Consider the following 22,729-nt stretch of genomic DNA (forward strand, 5'->3'; position numbering starts at 1 on the left):
AGGTATGCCGTGAATCAAGGTATATCCCATCATCATTTGGAGTTTATTTCTAACAAATCAGGGAATATTTGTTTCGCTTTGCCCAAGCTAATTGATTGCTCCGCTCCATTTGATGAGCTCCGCAAATTGCTCATTTATGGCAAACACTCAACATCAATGGAATGGAATGGAATAGTTAATTATCCGCAGCATAGCAGCCTAGCCCCATCCGATCCGATATAATCGGATCCAATCCGACCCACTGTGCCGCTTTGCTGGAGAGCTGCAGCCAGCAGTCAGTCGGTTGCAGTGGCAGTGCCGGTGGCAGACAGGCAAGTGCTTTGTTGCTTTCTTGCAGCTCAGCTCTTTGGCTGCAGCTAATTTGATTAATGATAAGCCGAGCTTAACTGACGACGATTGTGATTCATTATGTGCGCACAAGCCAGCACACTTAGCGCAACAGAAACAGAAACAGATACACAGACACAGTCAAATACAGATACAGATACATATGTAGCAGGGCGCGGGCAGAGGGCCAAGCAATCTGCAATCTGGTAAAACTATCTATCGCCAAGTGGCAGTAGGCAGTTTTCATTAAATAGAAATCTCCCCCAAATCGAGGCAAAGAAAGAACATTATTTTATTGCAAAGCAGACAACAAGTGCCCCTTGTCCAGGCAAACTCCTTTGCGGACAGTGGCCGAGGATTGTTTGTGGGCATAGTGGGCAGGCAGGGCAGATTGATGCGTAATTGAGGCTTCAATTGAATTCGTACTGTGATTGGCGAGCGGAAGGGGCGGTGGAGTGGTTCTCTTCTGTTCTGTGCGAGTGAGTATCTATGCATTCGCGCGGCTCGTTATCTATGAGATACAATTTGGTTCGCACTGCGCACCGCTCTTGATTTGATTATATGCAATGAGCCATTTCCTCTATGGCTCGCTCTAATGCATGCTTCGAACAGAGCCACAGAACGGAGCACCACTGATGGAGCACCCCACACTCTGGTGGTGCATGTGGTGGCTGTTGCACCTCATTTGGGTCAGAAATCAGAACTCATAAGAACAGAGAGCGATCACACACATTTGTGGGGATGCATGTGGCTTGATGATTCGTTTATAATGTGGCAGATATCTGTGTCTGTGGTGTACGGGCTGCCATGCAGCTGTGACTCATAATTAGATTTTCCTGGGAGGAGAGGTAAACGAAAGACTGGCACATCCATCCATATAGATCGTATGCTTGGAATAGTTCCCACCCCCCCACTTAACCCATTTTTCAGCTTTACATTTGACCAACAGCAACAGAAATCTGTTAATTTAATTGAACATTTGCTCAAATTCATTTGAAAAGTGCGTGATGTTGGTATTTCTTTTGGTTTCGAGTGTGTCGAGTGAATCGAATGTCGCATGTGTATGGCAATATCTGGGTGTAGGGAGTGGGGTGTACTTTCTGTGATTGGTGTCTGAGATCTGTTTTCAGTGTCTGGATTGCAGTGCCAACAACAACAGCAACAGCAACATTTTGATGGCTGGTTCTCGTGTGATTCGGGGGAACAACTAACAAAATATATAAGTGGAAAGTGTTTGGGATGTGTGGGGGGGTTTTTGGGTGTGCGGATGGGATAAAGATTAGGCCGTGAGGGCCTTCTTGGCCTTCTCTTTCTCGGCCTTCTCCTTCGCCTTCAGTTTCTCCTCCTCCTTGCGGGACTTCTCGCGCTCCTTGCGTGCCTTTTCGCGAGCCTTCTCGCGCTCTGCCTCCTCCTTCTCCTGCACCTTCTCCCGCTCCTTGCGCTTCTTCTCGCGCTCCTTGTCGCGCTCGGCCTTAACCTTGGCCTTCTCCTTCTCGACCTCTTTGCGCTCCTTGGCCTTCTCCTCGCGGCGCTTCGCCTCTTCCTTCTCCCACTCCGCATACTCTTCGCGCTCGGTGGCTAGCTTCTGCAGCTCCGCAGCTTCCTTAGCGTCAAGACCGCCCTCCATGTCCTTGTTCATCAGCTCCGACTCGCGGACCATGGCCTCCTTGGCCAAGCGAGCGCGACGAGCGATCTCGGCGGCCTCCACTGCGTCCTGGTGACGCTGCTCGCGCGCCTCCTTCTCCTCCTGGCGGCGCTCCGCCTCGATCTCAAACTCCTCCTTCTCCTCCTCGGTGTAGGGATAATCGGGCACGCTGGCATACATTTCCAGCGTCATGTACGACAGGTATATGCTCCCGACCAATGCCAACAGTCCGCTGAGCATGAACATGTTATACTTGGAGTTCTTCGCGGACCACGCCTGCATAAAGTCGCCCTGGGGCATCGGCAAATCGCTGAAGACGGCGTGCATCCCGCCGCTGGGGAAGTATCCCGGCTTCGGCTTCGGAGGAGGAACCGGCTTGCACTTGGGAGCCGTGCTCGGCTTGCTCGGCTTGCTCGCCTTTGGTGGTGGCCCCTTCGGCGGTGGCGGCCCCTTGGATAGCGTGTGCTTACCGGTGTACAGAAACCGGGTTGTGTTGAACCACAGCTTTCCGCTGCCGGGCACTGGATAGGCATAGGGATTAAGGGCAGGATTGGGGATGGATTTAAAGGGTGTGGGATTCACTTACTTCCTCTGTGGAACCGGGTGGCCGTGGTGGCCATCAATTGTCGGGACATCCCTTCTTCTTTTCTTACGTTAGCCTTTTTTTTTTTTGGTTTTCAGCAAAATGTGTGACTGCCAAAAATATAATTTGTGCACCGAATGAAAGGCACCAAATCGATGTCTGACTCACGGACTACTACATTCTCGCTTTCATCCTCGTAACGGTTGCCCAGCACTGCACCAGAACGGCAAGGGTTGCCCAACACTTTGCCGTTGCCCAACCCTAGATGTACACAGTGTTGCAGCTCCGCCAATTGACAAACAAGAATTAACCGTTTTTAAAACAAAACAAAAAAACAAAGTATAGTTTTACTTTTAGTCCAGTGAGCAAGAACGATTTTTTACGAATGAATTTTTTTTTATTTTCGGTTTATGCTAGATCTGATTTTGAGTATGATTATACCTGCAGCGATCAGATGGGTAGATGAACGACTACTCGATCTGTAAGTCATATATTTCATGGAAAGAGTCATGGAAAACTAAAGCAAGAACCACTTCTGGGTAACTGTTGCTCCCAAGAAGTTCCCCCTAAAAAGATCTCTGGAGTCAGTCGGTCAGAGTTGGTTGGCATCGGTGGCTGGGCGAGGTGAGTGATAACACGACAGATGGATGCAGGTCTGAGCCTGAACAACAACTAGAAAATCGTGTACAATAATTTACACAACGGTTTTCATGTACGAACACAAAAGCTCCAAAAGATAAGCACAAAAACGGAAAAGTGGGGCCATGATGATGATGATGATGGGGACAGCAGAACCCACACCGCATTAGCATGTGGCAGAGGTAGGCAGAGAGCATTTCATGGAAATTTATGATGCCCAAAGAGAACAGAACGAGCCCCGCAAGCGAGAAAAAGGTGTCACGTGCGGTGCCAGCAACAACGAACTGAACTTGTCAAAAATCGGTTAGTCGAGACGAATGCATAATGCTCGTAAAGAAAAAGTAGTTCGTGGATAAAGAAGTCAGAGCTTATCACAAGAAAAACACACACACAGACAGAATGCGGTCAACAAACTTGTTTTGATTCTGGTTTAACAAGTGGGTGGTGCTGGTGCTGGTGGCTGGCGGTGACTGTGGCTGGACTCCCACTCAGTGGGAGAGTGTGGGTGAGTGGGTGAGTAGGTGGGTGGGTGCACTGCCAGATGGCCAATTACATGTAAAGAAACAATATAAAATATAATTTATTCAACGCTTGAGAGACGCCTTCAAGGCACTCCGCTCCTTGGCCTTGTTCCGGAAAATGCAGTAAATCGAGAGGATCCCGAAGCAAAGGTAAAGGAGAGCGGTGGCAAAGCAGCGGATGGCCACAGACATATAAGCCATATCGGCATCGCTTTGGAATTGCTCCAGACTATGGGAAATGATATTCAAGTGCAGATCATCGACCAGCGCCAGCGAATGCATTAAGAAGAATATCCCCATGAGCGTCAGCTGAATCACACCCCACGCACTGATGAACAGGCAGAAGAAGGAACACTTTGGGCCACAAGCCATTTTCCCGAATCGAATTCCTATTCGAATTCGAAGTTACGAATTTCAGTCACAGTTTTGACAGTGAAATCGAGTACTGCTGACCGCAACAGGTGCACACAATACACTCCACCACTCTACCAGTCTACCAATCTAGAGTCTAGAGTCTAGAGTCTAGACTGTTGGATCGTAGTGAAAATGAAATGTTTCGGCCATTCGGTCGGACACTGGCTGTAACCTTGTGCGATTTTAACGACATTCGAGATCTGTGCGGACGGATAGTGGAAGTTCATGTGCCTCTCGCTTTCGATTTGAGTTTGTTCAACCCGGTTCGGCTCTCGACTTCGATTTGTAGCATTGGATGGACAGCTGACAGATGCAATGCCCACTAGAGGAGCTCTTTCTATATATATCTCCCTCCCCGAAATGTGGGACATCTGAGGCTGTGATTCACTTGAGGGCTCTGATCTCCTCTGCAAATAGCTTATGAATCATGCCCCAGAGAATAGGACTTCCTGGGCAATTTGCTCATATTTAAAGGCTTGGATTAGCTAATTTTAGTAATTTAGCAATAATTAACACGACTCACCTCAAGTGGCACGAATCCAAAAAAAGAAACCAGCTAAAATAACTTGCGGTTCGGTGGATCCGTGGATCCGTGGATAGGTGGAAACAGACGCCGAAGCAGAAGCAGAAGTAAAAGAATCCACTAGTATTCAGTTTTTTTTTCAAGTTGGTGGAAAATCCGTTACAAACATCAAGTTGTTGTGAAAATTCGTAAGTCGTTTTCGCAGTTGCTAAATCTTTTCAACACTTTGTTTTATAGTCTTTTGCTTTTTTTGTTTTTTGTTAATTTTTCGTTTGGTTGTTTTTATGTTTTGTGCTAGAAATGAATGACAGATTTGCGATGAAACTTGCGGATTGATTGCGGACAAGAACGGATTGAAATGATAGGGGGAAGGAAAGATTTTCCGGTGAACAAGTAAAGTTCTCTTGAGTGAAAATCTCTCTTCAGAGGAGTAAACTTAAAACAGTGGAGTGTGGTCTGGGGAATGGGTGTCTTCAGGCAAGTGTTGCAACTCCAAATTGAGCCGAGTTAATAGGTTTACGCAATCAGAGTCGGGTTTCGGTAAGTGAGTTCCAGCCCCAGTCCCAGCTCCCCCACCAGAAATGGGGGTCAAGTCCATTAAGACACACAACATGCACACAACTCTGCCATGGGCTCGAGCAGAGAGCAGACCTTGACATTAGGGCGTTTTGTGTTTCATTTCTTGGTGAACTTGGCTAACCGTTTCATTTCGTTTCGGATTTCCTGCTCAAATCAATCAAACTCCACTCAAGTCTGCACTCATTCGAATTACAGTTACAGTCAAATCAAAAGCTTGGCTCCGATCATATTTGTCTCTGCATTTCCACACACACACACCACACCACACACACACTCTTTGTTTATGCATATGTATTTGCTGTAACCGAATTAACAATTTAATCCAGTGGAAATATTTTACCGCAAATGTAGCAGAAATATTTCACTATTCACTGGAATTTTTTTATATTCATCATTCGTCGTTATGTGCATGTATATAATTTCTATATTTCTAAATTCTGATAAGGCCTTGCGCTTGACTTTTTGTGTCGTTTCGCACTCCTGAAACACTTGTTGAAATGCAGGCAACACACAAAACACAAAACACTAATAAGCACACACAAACACCGACTTACACGAGGTGGAGCAGCGCCTATGGACTCCACACTACACACACAAAAGACGCGAGTGGGGGGTGCGGGGACACAAGCAGCTAATATGTACGTTCAAATGGGGAGCACGGGCTCCAACACAACCGACTCGCTCGACAATATTTGTTGGATTGGAAACCGTAATCGCTGTTGGAGCTCGTTGGAGCTGCGGATGTGCAGCCCACAAGTGGAGACCGCTTCGAACATGTTTGATGTGACGTCGTGGCGAACCAATTGGCTTGACGTGGAGTCAGAAGAGAGAATTTCACCTGAGAGCAACAAGTTTGCTGTCTCGAGGGGATTTCAACGTCGCTAAATAAATACCCTAGACATTTATCCAAGGGATTTTATTTACAGATTCGAAAATTTCAATAAAAATAATAATAATACTTACAGACTATCGTAACTCTATCCAGACTGACAAAAAACCATTAAGAATATGCTATATATATACATATGTATATGTATGAAATATATGACAAATATAATGACACTACAAAGTATAGAACGGTGACTGTAACCTTTACAGGGTACTTACCCCTGTCGACCCTTGTAGGGAGTGAGCACATAATGTAATATGAACGCTGGAAATTTCATAAATTATAAATGCACTTAATAATCTCTCTCGCTGTGAGCGCAGAGTGGTCTGATTAACCCTGTTAGCGCTGCTTTCCATTCAATTTGCATGCGAAAAGGTCACAGTTGAAAGGATGCCCACAACCACATCCACATCCACGCCCACGCCTCCGAAAGCAGGTAAGCATTGTCCTTCGAGTGGACATTTATGCAGAATTTGTGTCATTTAAATTTGTGCAAAATGGCAAAGTTCACCTAGAAATGTGTTAAATGTTATCTCTCGCCGGCAGCTATGTAAGTTTCATGTTACACCCGGCCCTCGGACAGAGTTCAAGGACGTTCTGTAGCTTCTCCTTACAGAGTAGAAGAACACCTGGACCTATAAGAACCATAGCAACCAATGGATTTTCAATCCGTGCAAGCTCTTGTCTTTTTTCCGACTTTTATATCTCCTTAGCTAGTTTCTTCGGAATGTATTCCATTTACGTACGTATTTGCTTCTGTGGGCAAAACACTTTCCATGGCTGACGTCCCACACCGCCCGCACACCAAATTGGCCAACTAATCAAAGCCCCAGCTTTTATGGCAAATTAATCGCCGCGGCTCAAAAGTTATTTAAACAATATTAAAAGCAGATCGCTGTTTGATTCGGAATTGGTCAAATCAGCTTAACAGCTGTTATAGGTGCGATCGAATTCGCATCGCTGTTCACGGATTTCCGCTCCCAAGCTACTAGAATTTCCAAGCCTGCCTGATTAGGGCCTCGAGTGGCGTCTTAGAGCGGGTCATTTGATACAGAGAAGAAAGGATGGATGGGACGGTAGAGGGACTGGAGAGGCGCAGCTGTAGGAGTGGCGATTAGCATGTTAAACAAACGGTTCGGTCGGTTTGGTCGGTTCGTGGCGGCTGCTTAAGGTCTATAATTAAGCGACATAAACTTGGGTATTAGGCGCTAAATACACAAAAATAAAGCTCTCCTTCAGAGACAGTGCGCCTGTCTCTCTCCACGATTTGCATAACTGTTTGGGCCACTGGCTGGGCCACGCACTTGGGACTTGGTCATCGGTCTGGCTGTTTGGTCTGTCTGTGGGTCTGGCTATGGGCCTTGCCTGGGGTCTAGGGTCTGGGCTGTGGCTGCGGCTGTGGGTCTTGGGCTGCATTCAGAAACAGACGGACGGCAAATGAAAACGGAGGCAAACACACACACTCACACTCGGATAGGGAGGGGGGCACACACAAGTACAGTTTTGGGCCATGGCATGCACACGCACATGCACCTGTCCACATACCCGTAAGCGGGCAGCGTCAGCCGCCGTTGGGCTTTCATTTGCTGCTAAGAAAGAGTAAACAGCGCGAGTTGCTGCTTCTTGCATAGATACCCTTTCCAACTGAGAGCCTATGCCCAGAGCTGAAATAGAGTACAAGTGTCTCCCCTCGGAAAACTGTTGGGGAAATTTTGAGAATATATGGAAACTTTTTTATTCAAATTTAAGGGCATTTCCCCTTCGACGAACCGTACTTCAGCTCCACTGTCTTCATTCTCTTTTCGTAAAACACAAAAGAATTTCCATCAATAATGTCAATAGTACTGCACAACAACAACAACAACAACAATGAGATCGGGACACTCCTTTTGGCTTTGACTCTGGCTTTGGGCTTTGGGCATTGGTGTTCGGTCTTCGGGTCTCGGGTTCTTCTTCTGTTTTCTTTCTGCCAGCTTCGACGTCTCCGTCTGCGTCTGCGTCCGCGTCCGTGCCGTGCAGCATTGGAGACGAATTATGGCCATTAAAGCTGCTTGGGGTTTTAAGTTATTAGGCAACTTGAATTTCAAACTGCACTTGAGAAAACGCACACACACCAGATACACACCCATACAGAGGCACTTTATGTAAGAACTCTTTACTTTATTGTACCAAGATTTGATTGAATTTCACTTAAAGGTCTTACACAAGTCAATCGCTCTATCAATGATTGTCCAGCGAGGGGGCCTTGTGCTTAATATTAGATTTTAAGGTCAGTGGGCGGACAACCCACCCACCAATGGAACAATTCACTCAGTCAGCCATCCGTCACCTGTTGCCTGCGTGGGGTAGTGCCCGTCACAGTTCCCGTGCCCGTGCTCTAGGATAAAGGGGACCCCCATTAAATCGTTGACATCCCCAAAAGAGATGGCCCGTGGCTCTCCGCCTCCATCTCCGTGTCCGTGTGCATTGCTTATACACGGTTGGCTCCAGTGACTTTGATCTATATTTAAGTTCGCAATATTGATTATGGGGTGACTTGTGTCGAAATCCAGAGAAGGGGAATCGATATATGAGTTATAAACTTAAACTAGGAGCTTTAACAATAAGTCTATGCATGTAAGAATTCGCATGGTGGCATTTTTTAAATTTTGCTGGAATTTTTACAAAATTACAGTTTTTATTTTATTGTTACATTTTAAATATATTTAATTAAAAGTTTTTCAATTTTACATGACAAAGTTTTAAACGCGCCATCTATTGTTTTTACATGGCGAAGAGCAATTGGTCGCAAGCAGTGTTTTGTGCTTAAAGCTTCGATTCAAGCAGTTCAAGTAGAAACCGTTGAAATTCAAAATGAATGAAAAACTTAAAGTTGCGAGAACTAGATTGGATGATGGAATACCGTAACCATAAGACGTTATCTAACTGTACAATCTTATGCAAGCACCTACACACCCAGAGTTGCCAACTTGCCAGCTCCTCCAGCACACGGGGCGAATCCCGTCCAATCCACAGCCGCATCCAGTTTTCCATTATCAAGGCAATAACCGTTTCCCAATCGACCGTCTGAATGCAGTCATAGTCATCGTCATCCCATAAACAAGCCACTCATCGACCGACTCCTGGTCTGTCAACGACATCGGCGCGAGAAACGACACCACAAGACCAGACCAATTCATGATTGGAAACTGTCATTGGGTCGCCTTCCATTTGGGATTGCCAAATGCAAAACGGTGTTCAGCACCAAATTCCCCCGGCTCGGCTCTGTGGCAACACCAACGTGTGGACACGTCAGGCTCGGGGCTCTAACTTTGTCAGCTCCACATCCACATCCATTTTCATTTCCATTTCCATGTACACGCTGATTCATTCATTAATTCAGGCAAAGCGTCATAAATGCCACGCATTTTTTGTGTGCTGCTCTGCCAGCTCCTTTGGGTCGTTGATTTTGCCGTTTGTTTCTGATTTAATTAAGCAGCGTTTGTCCATTTTGCAATGTTGTTTTTTCATTTCTTTGGGATACCCTCACAAGGAGTACTAAAGTTTTTAGCCGAAGTTTGTGGAGCGATACGCAGCTACGGGATCTATGCAATGGCATCGTATGGATGCCTGGCATCGTACGCAAGGGTATTCGATGCTTCTAACCGAGTCCAGACTTTGTTCGCTGTTACGTTTCTTGTGGCATTTGCAAGTCAAATGCGGCAGCCAGGGGCACCGTCACCTAGAAGCAACCGGTGGTAATTAATTGAATTGATGAAAAATAACGCATACGCCGCGTGGAAGAATTCTTTGAATGCGATTCATTGGGAAACCAAACCCAAACGAACGCTGCCCCCGACTGGTTAATTAGGCCCGTCATCCAAAATCCGAAACATTTTGCACTCATTTGGAGCGCACGCCACCCGATCACCAAATCCGGCCATCGGACTTGTCTTGGCCCGAACAGACAGCCGGGGTGGGATGGGGGGTAGGTGCTGCGCTCACCTTAAAGCGGCATTTAGTGTGGTAATTTGGCATTAGCGCTTGCCACCCTTCTAGGCTCTTGCTCGATCGGATCGGATCGGAACGGAACCCGCCAACTCGTAAAGCGATTGCTGGAAAATTGCTTTCCCCCTTCGGCCAAATGTGGGGCAGTGGCTTCAGTGGAAATCTTTTATTTATAAACCGTGGCTGAAACCGTTTCGGAGTGGACATGGAACACTTGTTTGGAAGTTGCCGATGTCAGCGCGCCGACGTTCGGTCTGACCAGCAATTGTTGCTATTGACTTAATATTTGCTAATAGATTTCACATAAATCACATTCCATTGGCATGATTTATGCATGAACTCCACGCACAGGTGTCTATCTCTCTCTCTCGTTCTCTTCTGGTATCTATTTTTCTATCTCTGCTTGTCTGTTAAGTATCTCAACCTGAGAGTCATATGATGTTTTTTTTTTTTTTTTTTTGGGCCTCTTGTGAGGAGGCCTCAGCCAAAGTGTTGCAAGCTGATATATGAGATGGACAGCATCGGTGGATCGGTGGAATTGTGGCAAATTTCGGGAACTTAACCCTATGGTACATACATTGAATCCTTTCCCTTGTTGGAGAGAGGAAATTCCAGAAATAATATTAGGAAATCATTAATACTCCCAGCTTGCTTAACCTTCATTCGCAACTTCGTATACCCACAGGACTTAATACGTTTTTAAATAAAAAATAAAAAAACTGTTTGCTATCAATCAATTCTATGCAGGAGTTTTGCTTCCCCATCATTCGAGTATAAATTCACGTTTTTCCTCAGATAATCTAACAATTTGTTTGGCTCTCATGAATGATCTTTTTGGATGAATAAATAAATATTTTATGTAGTAATCGCAGCATGTCATCAATTTATACCCTCGCCCCCCCAAGGGGTTAATCATAAATGAAATAAAAAGTCCCACGAACAGCCAGATGCTGCGCAGAGATTGCAGTGGGAGAAGGGGGCAAGTGCAATGATTCCTAGCTATAAGTGTCCTCGACTCCGACTCCGACTTCGACTCCGACTGCGACTGCGACTGTGTGAGGTGGCGTGGCCGCAGACATCTGTTATGGCCATCAAATATGGTCAAATGTGGCACGCTGCGGCATTCGAGGCACGATAAAGATAAATATGAAGCCTGGGATTGTTGAATGTTCGATTTGGCAAGCGGCCATTATGCAATTTGGGGAGAATTTTCGAGCCACACCAGGCGATCGCAGCAGCCAGCACCAGCCGGGTCGAGAATTGTTACGAGAACAATTAGACGACATTCTCCAACGGCTAATTAAGTTGTTAGTGGCAGTGGCAAGGTTGGGTGGGGTCTGGCCCGGACTCAGACTCAGACTCGGACTCGGACTGATTAGATGGGGTGCCGAGGGGCTGGACATCCAAATTGGGGAGTTAATCAACGAATTCAATTAGCGGAGGCTTTCTAATTCGAAACTCCCCAGTGGAAATCCATCTCCATCTCCAGACCTGCCTTTCCTGCCACAGCGCAGCGCAGCGAAGCCTTTGCCGGCAAGTGGTCTGCCTTGCCAGATCTGAGTTGCGTCATCAGATCTGAGCTTCATCGAGGCACAGCCGCCGCCGCAGCCGCAGCCGAAGCCGCGACTGCTTGCCCCAGCAACAACATCCACGAGAACTGCATTCAGGCATCGTCCACTTCAGCCAGATACTTCACAAATTGGTGCTGTTGGCCCGCTTTGTTGACTGTTTTGTCTGACGCTCAGCTCAGCTCAGATCGAAATCGAAATCGTTTGGCTATCTAGTCAAGCCATCTGTCCGCACCGTCCGCTATGTCCGCTCGCCGCTCTGTCCGTTAAGAGTGCGTGGATCGGATCGGATCGGATCGGGTCGGTGTGCACTATAAAAGTAACGCAATGCACGCAATCCATTTACAGTTGCAGTTCTCCCTCGAAGCCAAGCGAATCAAAGCCAAGCAGACATGAAACTTCTGGTGAGTCGAGCAGCAGGATCGCCAGGATCGTCGGGATACTTATAGAACCCTCCGTCACCTGCCAGATCCTTACCACCACCCTGCTGGCTGTGGCGAGTGCCGCCCCCGGACTACTTGACTATGGACTGGGACACACAGCACCGGCCATCAGCTACGGACATGCTGCCCCCGCAATCAGCTATGCGGCTGCGGCTCCAGTCATCAAATCCTACGCACCGGCCATCAGCTATGCAGCACCCACCGTCGTGAAATCCTACGCTGCTCCGGCCATCAGCTATGCGGCTCCGGCTCCGTCCTACAGCTATGCGGAACATGCCCCAGCCATCAGCTATGCTCCCACTGTGGTCAAGTCGTATGCGGCTCCTGTGGCAGTGGCTGCCCCGGTGGCTGTCAAGTCCTACGCACCGGCCACCAGCTACTCGCACTTCAGTTCGGTACGGACTTTTGACAGAGCCTGTTGCAGATCCAACTAATACTTATGCCGATCCACAGGTTGTTTCCCATGCCACGCCCATCGTTAAATCATACGCCGCTCCCGCCATCAGCTATGCCGCACCTGCCCTGGTCAAGTCTTACGCCGCTCCGGCCATCAGCTATGCGGCGCCCGCCGTCGTAAAGTCGTATGCCGCTCCCGCCATCAGCTATGCGGCTCCGGCTCCATCCTACAGCTATGCGGCCCATGCTCCGGCCATCAGCTATGCCGCACCTGCTCCGGCCATCAGCTATGCCGCACCTGCCGTGGTCAAATCCTACGCCGCCCCCGCAATCAGCTATGCCGCACCCACACTCCTGAAGTCGTACGGCGGTGGCTATGATGGCCACTACGGTTATCACTAAGCTCCATCAGGGGATGGGGATGGGGATGGACGCGGATCAGGTCGAGAAGCGAGTTGTGAGGCAAGGAGCTGCCGCAGCCGAGGCACGTTCTTCCTTCTTCCTTTAGTATTTCCCACAGTCCAAAAGTAGTCGAAATCCTTCTTTCTATCCAAACCAAACCAAACCGAACCGAACCAACCCGGATCTGTCTTGCTCTCTGAATATTTTGTATTTATTTAAGGCCCATTACTTATCTCTCACTGCAAATAAAGGAAAACCATTCGATTTTTCAAATGCCGCTCGTCACATCCATCACCGCGAACGCAACGCACACGCCAATGAAGCTCAGGCTGTTCAGCATCTTGGCCAAATGGGGCCAGGGCTTCTCCTGAATGTCACAGTACACGTTCGACTGAAAGAACAGAATCAAGATTATGCAGATCAGATCTCTTGGATGAACATGAGCTGATTTGATCAACTTACATCCGCAAAGCGCATTCCCAGGACACAGCGCAGAAGTTTCGAATTGATCAGGGATGTTAGGAATGCGGGAGCCTTGGCCCTGGGCGGATAGAGCTCCAGCCACATGATGCAGATGTGCAGGACATAGCAATAGCAGCTGACAATCATTATGGTCTTGTAGCCCGACACTAGAAGAGCGAGAGAGAACCAGCTGTGAGTCCCTGATATCTGATAGAATCTGGAGAGATAATCGGCTTACTCAAGGCGGGCACATAGTGCGGAGAGGCGTGGCGCGTGATGTACATCAGACCCCAGGCAACTATGAGAAGGGCAATGAGTATGAGAGCACTGCGTCGGGAGGAGCGAAGCACAAACGATAGGATAATGAAGATCTCGCAGGCTGCAACGGAACAAGAAGTGATGTAGGTAACTTAATTCTATAACAGAAGAATTGTCCATACCAATCAGGGGCACATAGAAGACCGTCATATAGAAGGAGCTGTTCCGCTGCAGCATAAACTCAATGGCCACATCGCCAGTCATCGTCTGGAGCATGCCTTGGTCTGAATATCGACTGGCCGTGTCGTTCCCCAGATTCACCACCGATATGCCGAAAATTGTCCAGCCCGATGGCGTGTTCACATGCTCATTGGGTGCGATCGGACTGCGCTCTCGTTCGTATTTTAAGATTATGTTGCTCTGACTTGGCTGTCTAAGCACGCCAAGCTCCACGTCGCACTCGATGCGCTCTCTCGGCCAGTTGCGTGCGCTGTCCACGCACCAGCTGGACAGCTCCAGGTTGCTGGCATACAGGGTGACATTGCCGTCCGAAAAGACACGCAGCTCGTAGGTCTTGAGCGCCTCGCCCAGGGAGTCCATAGCTCCATTCAGCACTGTAAGCTGCGGCGTCCAGATCTTCAGTCGGGGATGCTCGAAGGCTTTCACTTGGCCGTACTCCTCGGGATCCCAGCGCAGGCGATTGTCCTGCCAGTGCTGTAGGGAGACAGGTAGGTAGATCGATGGGACTAGCTGGAATTTCCCTGCTTACCATCATCAGATGCAATCGGGTGTTGAGCAAGGAATTTGCCTGCTCGTAGGCGATAGAACGCGCTTGAAAATGGAACGCAATCGATGTTAGGTTCACCGGGACAGTCGCATTCTCGCCCTTGGATATGAGATCCGCCAGCAGCTTCTGCTCCAACGACAGCGCAGGCGTCTCCTTCGATATTTCCTTGTCTGCAATGAAGTGCAATCAAAAAAGGAACAATGGCAGCCTATCTCCCCCAGGACCTTACCGAACCCATCGAATGAGCAGTCGTAGAACCAACGCGCCGTGTTGGTACCGAAGGAGCTGAAGCTTATGTAGTTTATGGTCAGGGCCGAGGCGTCCATGAACTGTAGGAGTGGCTCCGTTTTGAATCCGGGTATGTAAACAAACAGCTCAGCATCTGTGGAGGGAGGGGCGAGAATTAGAGGAAGTGACGCCTGAGATAAGAACTTCGGATATGCAGAGCCGAGACTCACCCTGGGTTTGCACAATCTCTATTGGCGTCGGCTCGAACACAGATAATAAATTCCGATCTTGATTCGTGGATACACGTCGCAAGCCCAGGGCCGTGCGGATGGCGGAAAACGTATTTCCGCCGGCTCCTATCACTGCAACAGATAGTGGGAAAGATATCAGCATTGCCTGTCCTAGAGACTGTGTAACCTTGACATACCAATCTCGTACACGCGGTCATTGGGACGTAGTCTGTTCGTCACCGAGAGCAAGATATGGGCATCCATGCTGGTGAGCACATAGAACTTCAAGTGCAGGCGCTCCTTGCCCTTGATCTGGTTGTTGTCCAGCGTGTGGACCATAAAAAAGTCCCGGTAGGCATAGCCCGCCTCCGTGATCGTATAGCTGTCGCACGTATCCAGCTGTGCAAAGCTTATGTTATATCGGCTGGCTACCGTGTGGGCGGGCAGTGCCAGGCACAGGCAGAGCCAGAGCCCCAGAGCAGCGTTGATAAGCCACGGAATACAATTCATTTTTCTTGCTTCCGTCCGATTCGGCGGCGATGTGATTTCGTTATGCATTCAAATTCCAAATCGGCGGCGAAATCGGCTGGCACTACCATCCAACCATCGATACTACCTATCGGTTTTACCATCGACGGACTTACACCACTAGCTCCTCTGCTATGGTTCTCTCGCTCTGACTGCAGGCATTTCCCATAAGCCCATCTCTGTTTTTCCAGCTAGTCAGCTCGCAAAGTCTAATGACATACAGCGCTATTATCAACATCTAAAAATTGTTCTCTTGTTTTTTGTACAATTTTTGGGTTTGGGGCATAAAATTCGGTGATCAGCGGAAAAGCAAAGCTGCCGCAGCTGCCCCCATTGGCCATGTTAGATGACACACAGGATGCCAAGGCGCAGAAACTGGCGGCAGCCAGAAAGAAGGTAGGAAAATATATTTATCGGCGTTTGTGACGTGGACAACATAAGTTTCGTATTGATTTTGTTTGATGCAATATTGCCACAGCTGAAGGAGTACCAGCAGCGCAACAACAACCATGCCGGAGGAGAGGAGCAAGTGCCCTCGAGCACCCACTCCTCCACCGTCAGCATCGCCAGCAACTTGTCCGAGCGTTCCGACAGCGAGGTGAATGTGAATGAAAATGGGGGAGGTGCCAACACACTGCATGTCGAGCAGCAGGCGGAGGAGGAGACTGCTCCCCTGGCAGTCATGCCAACCGCAGCCGCGTTCTTTGCGCAGCCGGAACCGGACTCGCCCGTATTCGCCCAGAATTGTGCCTCCAATGAATCCAATCTCCAGGCCATTCAGGTCATTGTTGCGGAGAAGGCCCAGCTGAACGCCGAGCTGACCAGAGCACGTCTCGCCTGCCGCGAGCGCCAACTGGAACTCGAGGAGCTGCGCACCGAGCAAGGCCAGACCAGACTGCGCCTGGAGCAACTGCAGCAGCACTGTCACGGGCAGCAGGTGGGTGTGGAACAGCAGCGCCAGCACAATGCACAGCTCCAGCACAAGTTGGCCCAATCGCAAGCACAAATCGAGGACCAGCAGTCGCATCTTCTCGAAATGGAGGCACAGTTAAAACAGCTGAACCTCCGACAAGATGAACTACAGGGGCAGCTGGCCGAGAAGTCGAACGAACTGGAGATGGCACAGCTGAAGCTGCGTCAGCTCTCCGACGAGTCGAACATCAATGCCGACAACCGCGTGGAGTCCCTCACCCAGACCCAATACATGTACGAACAGCAGATCAGGGACCTGCAGGCCATGGTGGGCCAGTTGACGCAAGACAAGGAGCAGGCCGCTAGCCAGTACCAGAACTATGTCCAGCACCAGAGCAGTGAGATAGCCAAGCTCAACGAAAAGAACTCTGAGCTGACGGAGGAGTTGCTCGAGCTGAGGGAACGGGAGCGGCAGCTGGTGGAGCACGTAAGTGGTCTGGAGCGTGAAATTCAAAAGAATCTGAGCCTGCAGGCGCAGTTCAAGGAGGCCAGCCAGCCCCAGGTGCCTGCAGAGCCGCAAATCGATCAGGTAACCAAAAAATATAAAAAGGTATTATAAAATCATATATCACAGTTCCTCATTTCGTCTGCAGACTGCTTTAACAGCCGAGTTGGCTGCCCTCAAAGAGCGCCTCAGTGACTTCGACTTTGAGCGACACGAGTTCCAGTTGAAGATCAAGTCCCAGGACGATCAGCTGCATGTGAAGGAAGCAGCAATCGCTGAGCTGGAGCAGCAGCTTGATCGCCTGCAGGCTGAGCAGCCGGATCAGACCAAACTCCTGGCCACCATGGAATCGGACAAGGTAGCCGCCTCGCGCGCCCTCACCCAGAATGTGGAGATGAAGCAACAGTTGGACGAACTGGAGCAAAAGTTTGTCCAGCTAACAAACGACAAGGCTGAGCTGGTCATCCGCCTGGATGCTGAGGAGTTTGCCAATCGGGAGATTCGACACAATTACGACAGCATGGAGCAGAAGCTGCTGGCCAACGAGGAGCGCTTCAAGTTCAAGGACGAAGAGATGATCCGTCTCTCGCACGAGAATGTGGAGCTCCAGCGCCAGCAGCTGATGCAGAAGCAGCAACTGGATCGCCTGCAGCACTATGAGGTGGGTTGATGGCCCAATTATCCATGGACTAGTCATCCAAAGAACGTGTATTTCGCAGGTCAAGGCTTACCATAGCCAGTCAGGACATCAGGCTGATGAAACTGGAGAGCCAGAAGAGAGCGAAACTAAGGAGCCCCATGATCACGATCACCATTCACATGATCATTCGCACGAACACGATCCCAATGATCATTCAGATGGCCATTCACTTGATCATGCGCATCAGGAGCATCACCAATTGTCACCTGGATTTCTGCCCACCGCCGAGGCCGTGGAGAGGCTACAGGCGCGTTTCACCACACTGATTAGCCAAGTGGCCGATCTGACCGAGGAGAAGCACAGCCTAGAGCATCTGGTGCTCCAGCTGCAGGGCGAGACAGAGACGATTGGCGAGTACATAGCCCTGTATCAGACCCAGCGACGAATGCTAAAGCAGCGCGAGTACGAGAAGGCCACGCAAATGCGTCTGCTGCAGGATGAGCGCGAGCAGCTGCGGGAGAAGATCGAAGCGCTCAACAAGCTGGTGGCCAGCCTGGGAGTGGAGTTGCCCGCCGACCAAGTCCAAGGGCAGCCGCAACCAGCAGCACTTCAGCACTATCCGAGCGAACAGGAGATGCCTCGGACACAGACTCCCTCCAACGAAAACAGCAATGGGGAAAACTCGCAGCAGATTCTGAACAAGATTCAAAACATCATCAGCGAGATCAAGGAGAACACCGAGCAGCCAACGACTGTCCTCTCCGGCCATCATGTGGATCACCTCAACTGTTGTCTGGGCAAATTCGAGGTGGTCTGATGTGAATGGTGCTCTCAAAGTGCAATTATTGTCGGCCTACGTAAACCAATATACTATACTATATATTATCGTATTTAGATGTCCATTCTATCCCAATCCGTTTTGTACATGTGTTTCCGAATAAATCAAGTTTTGATGGGAAACCACAAAGCATTCCTCTATACATACAAAGACTCGAAGCAAATCCATTTCTAATCGATCTAGATACATTACTTTCTGAACAATATAATTTATTACAAAAATATACCCTACGAACAAACATTTAAAAAGAAGAAAGAATAAATCTATGACTTCGACTTAGACAGGGACTCGTTGCGCATTTTTGTATTTAATTTTGGCTCCTTCAACGAGGTGGGACGACACTTGCGACTCGGGCGCCCTTTGGTGCTGCAACTAGCAATGCACTGATCTTCTTCGATACTGTCTTGGCTCGGACTGAGCGAGTCGTTGGTGCTTTCGAGTCTTTTCCTGAGCCTGTTCACATTGACCGAATCCTGAGGTATGTCAAAGTGGGTTCGTGGCCTACCCCTGCCACCTCTCTGGTCGACCGGGGAGAAATGCGGTGTGCTGGTGCTGCACTGATCTTCTTCGACACTGTTTTGGCTCGGACTGAGCGATACCTTGGTGCTTTGGAGTCTTTTCCTGAGCCTGTCCACATTGACCGTCTCTTGAGGTATGTCCAAGCGGGTTCGTGTCCTGCCCCCACCCCTTTCCTGCACAACCGGGAAGGAATGCGGTGTGCTGGTGCTGCCGGATTCACAGCAAATGCCATTGAACATGCTTTGGCGTGGCGAGGCAATGGAAATATTCATGGGCATGGGCGAAAGGTGCTGACGCAGCAGCTGCACGCTCAGCTCCTGACTGCTGTCCTCCTCTGGGCAGGAAATGGTTAAGGCAGCCTTTCCTGGGTTTCCACAGGTTGAAAAGGGCGTCTCTTTGGCCACATTTCCACAGAGCTCGCGAAGGACTCGTCCCCGCCCAGCTGAAATGCGTGTTGGAGTCTCAGTTGTGTCGAGGATCTCCACTGACGTAGAGCTGGTGGAGGAGTTATCCGAGGCGTCCGCGGTGTCTGATTCCTCTAAGATGGAGAAGAGGCTGGCAGCCTGGTCATTTTGAGCCAGCTTTTCGTCATCCACACATGTGGGAGAGTCCACTACATCTGCAATGGTGGGAGAGTCCTCGTCAGTGTCGTCCAGGGCCGAGGTCATTTCAGCAATGCGTCTTGGCCGTGGCGTGGCTGGGCAATCGATGTTCTACAAGTAAACATATTATTAACATAAATCCGCAAGGGGAGTGGTTGTCTAATTACCAGTCTTTCTGTCTCCTCTGGGACTGTGGTTGCATTTACATCTGTGGTTGTTACGATACCGCTGCTACTCCTACTACTGCCCCGGAGGGTCCTGCTGCTGCGACTACTGGGAGAAGTCCCAGTAGGACTACTGCAAGTCCTTGAAGATCGGGTCATGTCGCTGAGACGACGCATTTCATTACAAATTTCCTTGGCGTTGGACCGTCGACTGGCTGGAGGCGATTTATATTCTTCCTGCGGCGTCTGTGCAGAGCCTACAGAGATATCCTCGCCCAGGTCCCAGTCCTTTATCATGCCACTGATGGCGTACTTCAGCTGCCGCTTTTTGTGGTCCATTTCCAGGATGCGGGACTCTCGCTCCTCCAACAGCTCCAATTGCAGGTTGACGACCAGCTTTCTGTACTCCCCCACCTCCACCCGCAGCTTCTGTACATGGGCCATGAGTTCGGCATTTAATAGCTTGTATTGCAGCTCTATGTTAGTACCCATATTTTTTACATTTATTTTGCAGATTTTCAACAAGACAGACCGACGCTCAAAATTGTTACTTCTTTGATCAAACGAGACTTAACCCACTGAAGACCCTGAATTTAAAAATTTGAGCACGCTTTGTTAAACCGCGGAAAATAATACTGTTTGTAAAGGCTCCTTGTAGCTCCATCCTCCTCTTTACTTACAAAACAAAAATGACCACCGATATCTTTCACCTGTAATGCGTATAATATGTTAGTTACATAAATTTCATGGAAATATTAAATACCCCCTTGGTCGACAATGGGATAACGTTCTATTTTATTGATTGAAATCGTATTCCATGATTTTGATATTCAGTTTAATATTTCTAGCTAGTTAAACCTCACAGCCCTAAACAAATAATTATATCCGATAGATAAATCAATTTCCTACAAGATTGGCTAGTTTTCAGAAGTCCTTTTTATTGCATTGCTTACATAAAAAGGTTCAAACAAAAACGGCCAAAGCATGACGTCTGTGACGTCATTGTTGCTGGGCAACCAAGTTTCTAATGTGCGTATGGATTTTTGTATACCCTTTTTCCTTTAATTCATGTTCAATTTGTTGTTACTGTTGCTACTTAGAAACATTAATATTGCATTTTTCTTAGATTGAGATGTTTTTTACCTATTAATGCATATGTTTTGAGTTTTATAAATATATTTATCCCGGTTCTGATACCTATTATTGGTACGCTGCAAAATTTCGTTAATATCTTTAAAACAGAGACTGAGTAGTTTCTGCACTCATTGGAACCTGAAGTTTCAAACAATATCTCTATTCTATAATATCTATTTTCCCAAGGTATGCAGATTGTTTCTCATTCCGTGCCAAAGTTGCACAACAATGCTGCTAATTCATTTCCCCATGTTGATGCAATTTTTCCCATACAAATCAAATTTATTTTGCGCAACAATTTATATACATATATGTATATATATGTATATACTCTTCGCCTCGGAAAAGAGAGCCAATTTTGAAAAATCACCAGGATTTGCTCACGAACGAATAAAGTGACCAAGTCAAAAAATACCATTATATACCAGGAAGACGTTCAAAAATACCAGTATATATGATATGATAAAATAAATTACTTTTGCTCAATTTTGGCATCAAAAAATACTTAACCCACCTAACCCCGCTCTTTTTAAACAGGTGAAATTAAATTTCGTGGGAATATTAAATATCCCTGACCATAATGTGTTAATCGGAAATCATATTCACCGATATGTCGATAGGTGACAGTCACAGCGAAGCGCGTTTACATTTGCAACAGTCCATCTCTAGCAGCCAACTTGCAGCACGTACATTTTGTTGTTTTCTCGAAAACCATAAATTCGCAGACTATAAGAAATGTTGCAACGCTAGGACCTCACAAAGTGAATAATCATAACGAGATGTGCTGAAAAAGGAGCAGAGGGAAAGAAATTAATAATACACATCTAGGGGCTGATTGCTCTTTGTGCGGTTGTGTGCGTGATGTGAGTGAGAGTTCTGGTGTAGTGTGCGTGTGTTTGTGTAAAACCACAAAAAAATAGTAAAATTTGTTATTAAATGTAATTATTTTCGGCCCTTTTTTATACAACACTACACTGTTGCCCCTTTCGCGTTTTTTTTGCACAAAAAAACAGCAAATTCTTGCGTAAATACGAAGCCCGCGCCTTCTGGGGAACTGTTTTGGAACCTGCCTGTATTTTTAATTTCCCTTGCCTCTTTGTCATAGAATTAACTAATATTAAATCACCGACAATCAGCCGAAACGACCAAACAGCAAATAAAGGGTATAAATAATTAATCGGACGAGAATTTCACTCAAAAGCAGCAACAACTCAAACCCGAAACCCGCTTCAAGGTAAGTTTGTTTGTAAAATTTAACCCGTTCTTTGCACACACTCTCACACTCTCATACGATGCAGAGCAGCTGTATTTGCGAATTGAAGAGTTATTGATAAAGCTTATCTCTCTGATATCATAAATTATGGAATGCTGGTTAGGAGGAACCAGAGGGTTCCTTATCTTATAGCCCTATAACCAAATGGCACCTAGTCAATTATATGCGCCTATATTTAACTGCAAGTTGTAGTTTTCCGTTAGGATTGGCCGAGTGCAAAAGAACGTGGAAAACGTTTTTACACGTTTTAAACGTAAGGGTGCAACAAACTTTAGGTTCTTTGATTTTTCTTTTATCACCGACTGCACTTTACGCGTTTGTTGGCTGTCTGTCGCTTCGTTTTAATCACATTAAGTAAAACGCCTGGCATGCGACGCATGACGAAAGCGGCGGCGTCTGCAACCAGAACCAGGCATACCCAGGCTTTCCACACCCCAGCCCCAAGCAGCCCCATCACTGACCTACAAAGAGTACATTGCCTTCCTCTGCCGCGAAACTATATGCATTTAAGGGTGGATTTCCACTCTTTGCAATAGTTGCGATTCGGATTTGTCAGAGTAACGCTCAATCTGATGATAACTAAAGGGTTTAAGGGAGAGGTTCCAGAAGTACTTCCACAGAGCAGAAAGGCCCCGAGTTCACTTTGCGGCTGTATAATAATTGTATACAAATTGCAGGAAAGAGTCTCAAAAGGCCCCACAAGCACTAGCACCAGCCGTCTCCTCTCCGTCAC

At 47.8% G+C, this 22,729-nt stretch overlaps 5 protein-coding genes across 6 annotated transcripts; 2 read left to right on the top strand and 3 right to left on the bottom strand.

The window, feature by feature from the left end:
- Positions 1-1,264: 1,264 nt before the first annotated feature.
- LOC111076010 (vicilin-like seed storage protein At2g18540) lies at positions 1,265-2,982 on the bottom strand. 2 transcript variants are annotated; one of them, XM_022369583.2, is made up of 3 exons: positions 2,724-2,982; positions 2,559-2,665; positions 1,265-2,493 (listed from the first exon to the last, which is right to left on the bottom strand). In XM_022369583.2, exons 2-3 carry the CDS (start codon positions 2,605-2,607, stop codon positions 1,607-1,609), a joined length of 936 nt encoding a protein of 311 aa, XP_022225275.2. In that variant the 5' UTR covers positions 2,608-2,665; positions 2,724-2,982; the 3' UTR covers positions 1,265-1,606. The 2 variants fall into 2 exon arrangements, with proteins under 2 accessions (XP_022225275.2, XP_022225276.2); XM_022369584.2 differs by having other exon boundaries at positions 2,559-2,982.
- Positions 2,983-3,078: 96 nt separating this feature from the next.
- Positions 3,079-13,183, top strand: LOC111076014 (cuticle protein 16.5). The gene is made up of 4 exons (XM_022369589.2): positions 3,079-3,179; positions 12,024-12,079; positions 12,145-12,513; positions 12,572-13,183. The coding sequence occupies exons 2-4, from the start codon at positions 12,068-12,070 to the stop codon at positions 12,914-12,916; spliced, it is 726 nt and encodes a 241-aa protein (XP_022225281.1). The 5' UTR covers positions 3,079-3,179; positions 12,024-12,067; the 3' UTR covers positions 12,917-13,183.
- On the bottom strand, positions 13,104-15,440 carry LOC111076005 (neuronal acetylcholine receptor subunit beta-2). Its single transcript, XM_022369578.2, has 8 exons — positions 15,079-15,440; positions 14,882-15,013; positions 14,653-14,805; positions 14,406-14,593; positions 13,819-14,350; positions 13,617-13,757; positions 13,379-13,545; positions 13,104-13,307 (listed from the first exon to the last, which is right to left on the bottom strand). Exons 1-8 carry the CDS (start codon positions 15,437-15,439, stop codon positions 13,185-13,187), a joined length of 1,797 nt encoding a protein of 598 aa, XP_022225270.2. The 5' UTR covers position 15,440; the 3' UTR covers positions 13,104-13,184.
- A 155-nt stretch (positions 15,441-15,595) lies between these two features.
- Positions 15,596-18,446, top strand: LOC111076003 (golgin subfamily A member 2). The gene is made up of 4 exons (XM_022369575.2): positions 15,596-15,805; positions 15,888-16,910; positions 16,975-17,487; positions 17,546-18,446. The coding sequence occupies exons 1-4, from the start codon at positions 15,749-15,751 to the stop codon at positions 18,281-18,283; spliced, it is 2,331 nt and encodes a 776-aa protein (XP_022225267.2). The 5' UTR covers positions 15,596-15,748; the 3' UTR covers positions 18,284-18,446.
- Positions 18,447-18,493: 47 nt separating this feature from the next.
- Positions 18,494-20,177, bottom strand: LOC111076007 (shugoshin). The gene is made up of 2 exons (XM_022369580.2): positions 19,593-20,177; positions 18,494-19,536 (listed from the first exon to the last, which is right to left on the bottom strand). The coding sequence occupies exons 1-2, from the start codon at positions 20,079-20,081 to the stop codon at positions 18,568-18,570; spliced, it is 1,458 nt and encodes a 485-aa protein (XP_022225272.2). The 5' UTR covers positions 20,082-20,177; the 3' UTR covers positions 18,494-18,567.
- Between the last annotated feature and the right edge of the window lie 2,552 nt (positions 20,178-22,729).

The sequence above is a fragment of the Drosophila obscura genome, unplaced genomic scaffold (genome assembly GCF_018151105.1).
Source record: "Drosophila obscura isolate BZ-5 IFL unplaced genomic scaffold, ASM1815110v1 contig_151, whole genome shotgun sequence".
In the NCBI taxonomy this organism is placed as follows: Eukaryota; Metazoa; Arthropoda; class Insecta; order Diptera; family Drosophilidae; genus Drosophila; species Drosophila obscura.

Bases quoted from the DNA above. Each gene is read 5' to 3' on its own strand.
- LOC111076010 (XM_022369583.2), bottom strand. From the start codon at position 2,607: ATGTCCCGACAATTGATGGCCACCACGGCCACCCGGTTCCACAGAGGA. The intron at 2,494-2,558 runs GTAAGTGAATCC...ATGCCTATCCAG, and splicing joins CACCCGGTTCCACAGAGGAA to TGCCCGGCAGCGGAAAGCTG.
- LOC111076014 (XM_022369589.2), top strand. The intron at 12,514-12,571 runs GTACGGACTTTT...GCCGATCCACAG, and splicing joins GCTACTCGCACTTCAGTTCG to GTTGTTTCCCATGCCACGCC.
- LOC111076005 (XM_022369578.2), bottom strand. From the start codon at position 15,439: ATGCATAACGAAATCACATCGCCGCCGAATCGGACGGAAGCAAGAAAA. The intron at 14,594-14,652 runs GTAAGGTCCTGG...ACTTCATTGCAG, and splicing joins CTGCTCATTCGATGGGTTCG to ACAAGGAAATATCGAAGGAG. The intron at 13,308-13,378 runs GTAAGTTGATCA...CTGTTCTTTCAG, and splicing joins TGGGAATGCGCTTTGCGGAT to TCGAACGTGTACTGTGACAT.
- LOC111076003 (XM_022369575.2), top strand. From the start codon at position 15,749: ATGTTAGATGACACACAGGATGCCAAGGCGCAGAAACTGGCGGCAGCC. The intron at 15,806-15,887 runs GTAGGAAAATAT...ATATTGCCACAG, and splicing joins TGGCGGCAGCCAGAAAGAAG to CTGAAGGAGTACCAGCAGCG. The intron at 16,911-16,974 runs GTAACCAAAAAA...TTTCGTCTGCAG, and splicing joins CAGAGCCGCAAATCGATCAG to ACTGCTTTAACAGCCGAGTT.
- LOC111076007 (XM_022369580.2), bottom strand. From the start codon at position 20,081: ATGGGTACTAACATAGAGCTGCAATACAAGCTATTAAATGCCGAACTC. The intron at 19,537-19,592 runs GTAATTAGACAA...GTTTACTTGTAG, and splicing joins CAGAGGAGACAGAAAGACTG to AACATCGATTGCCCAGCCAC.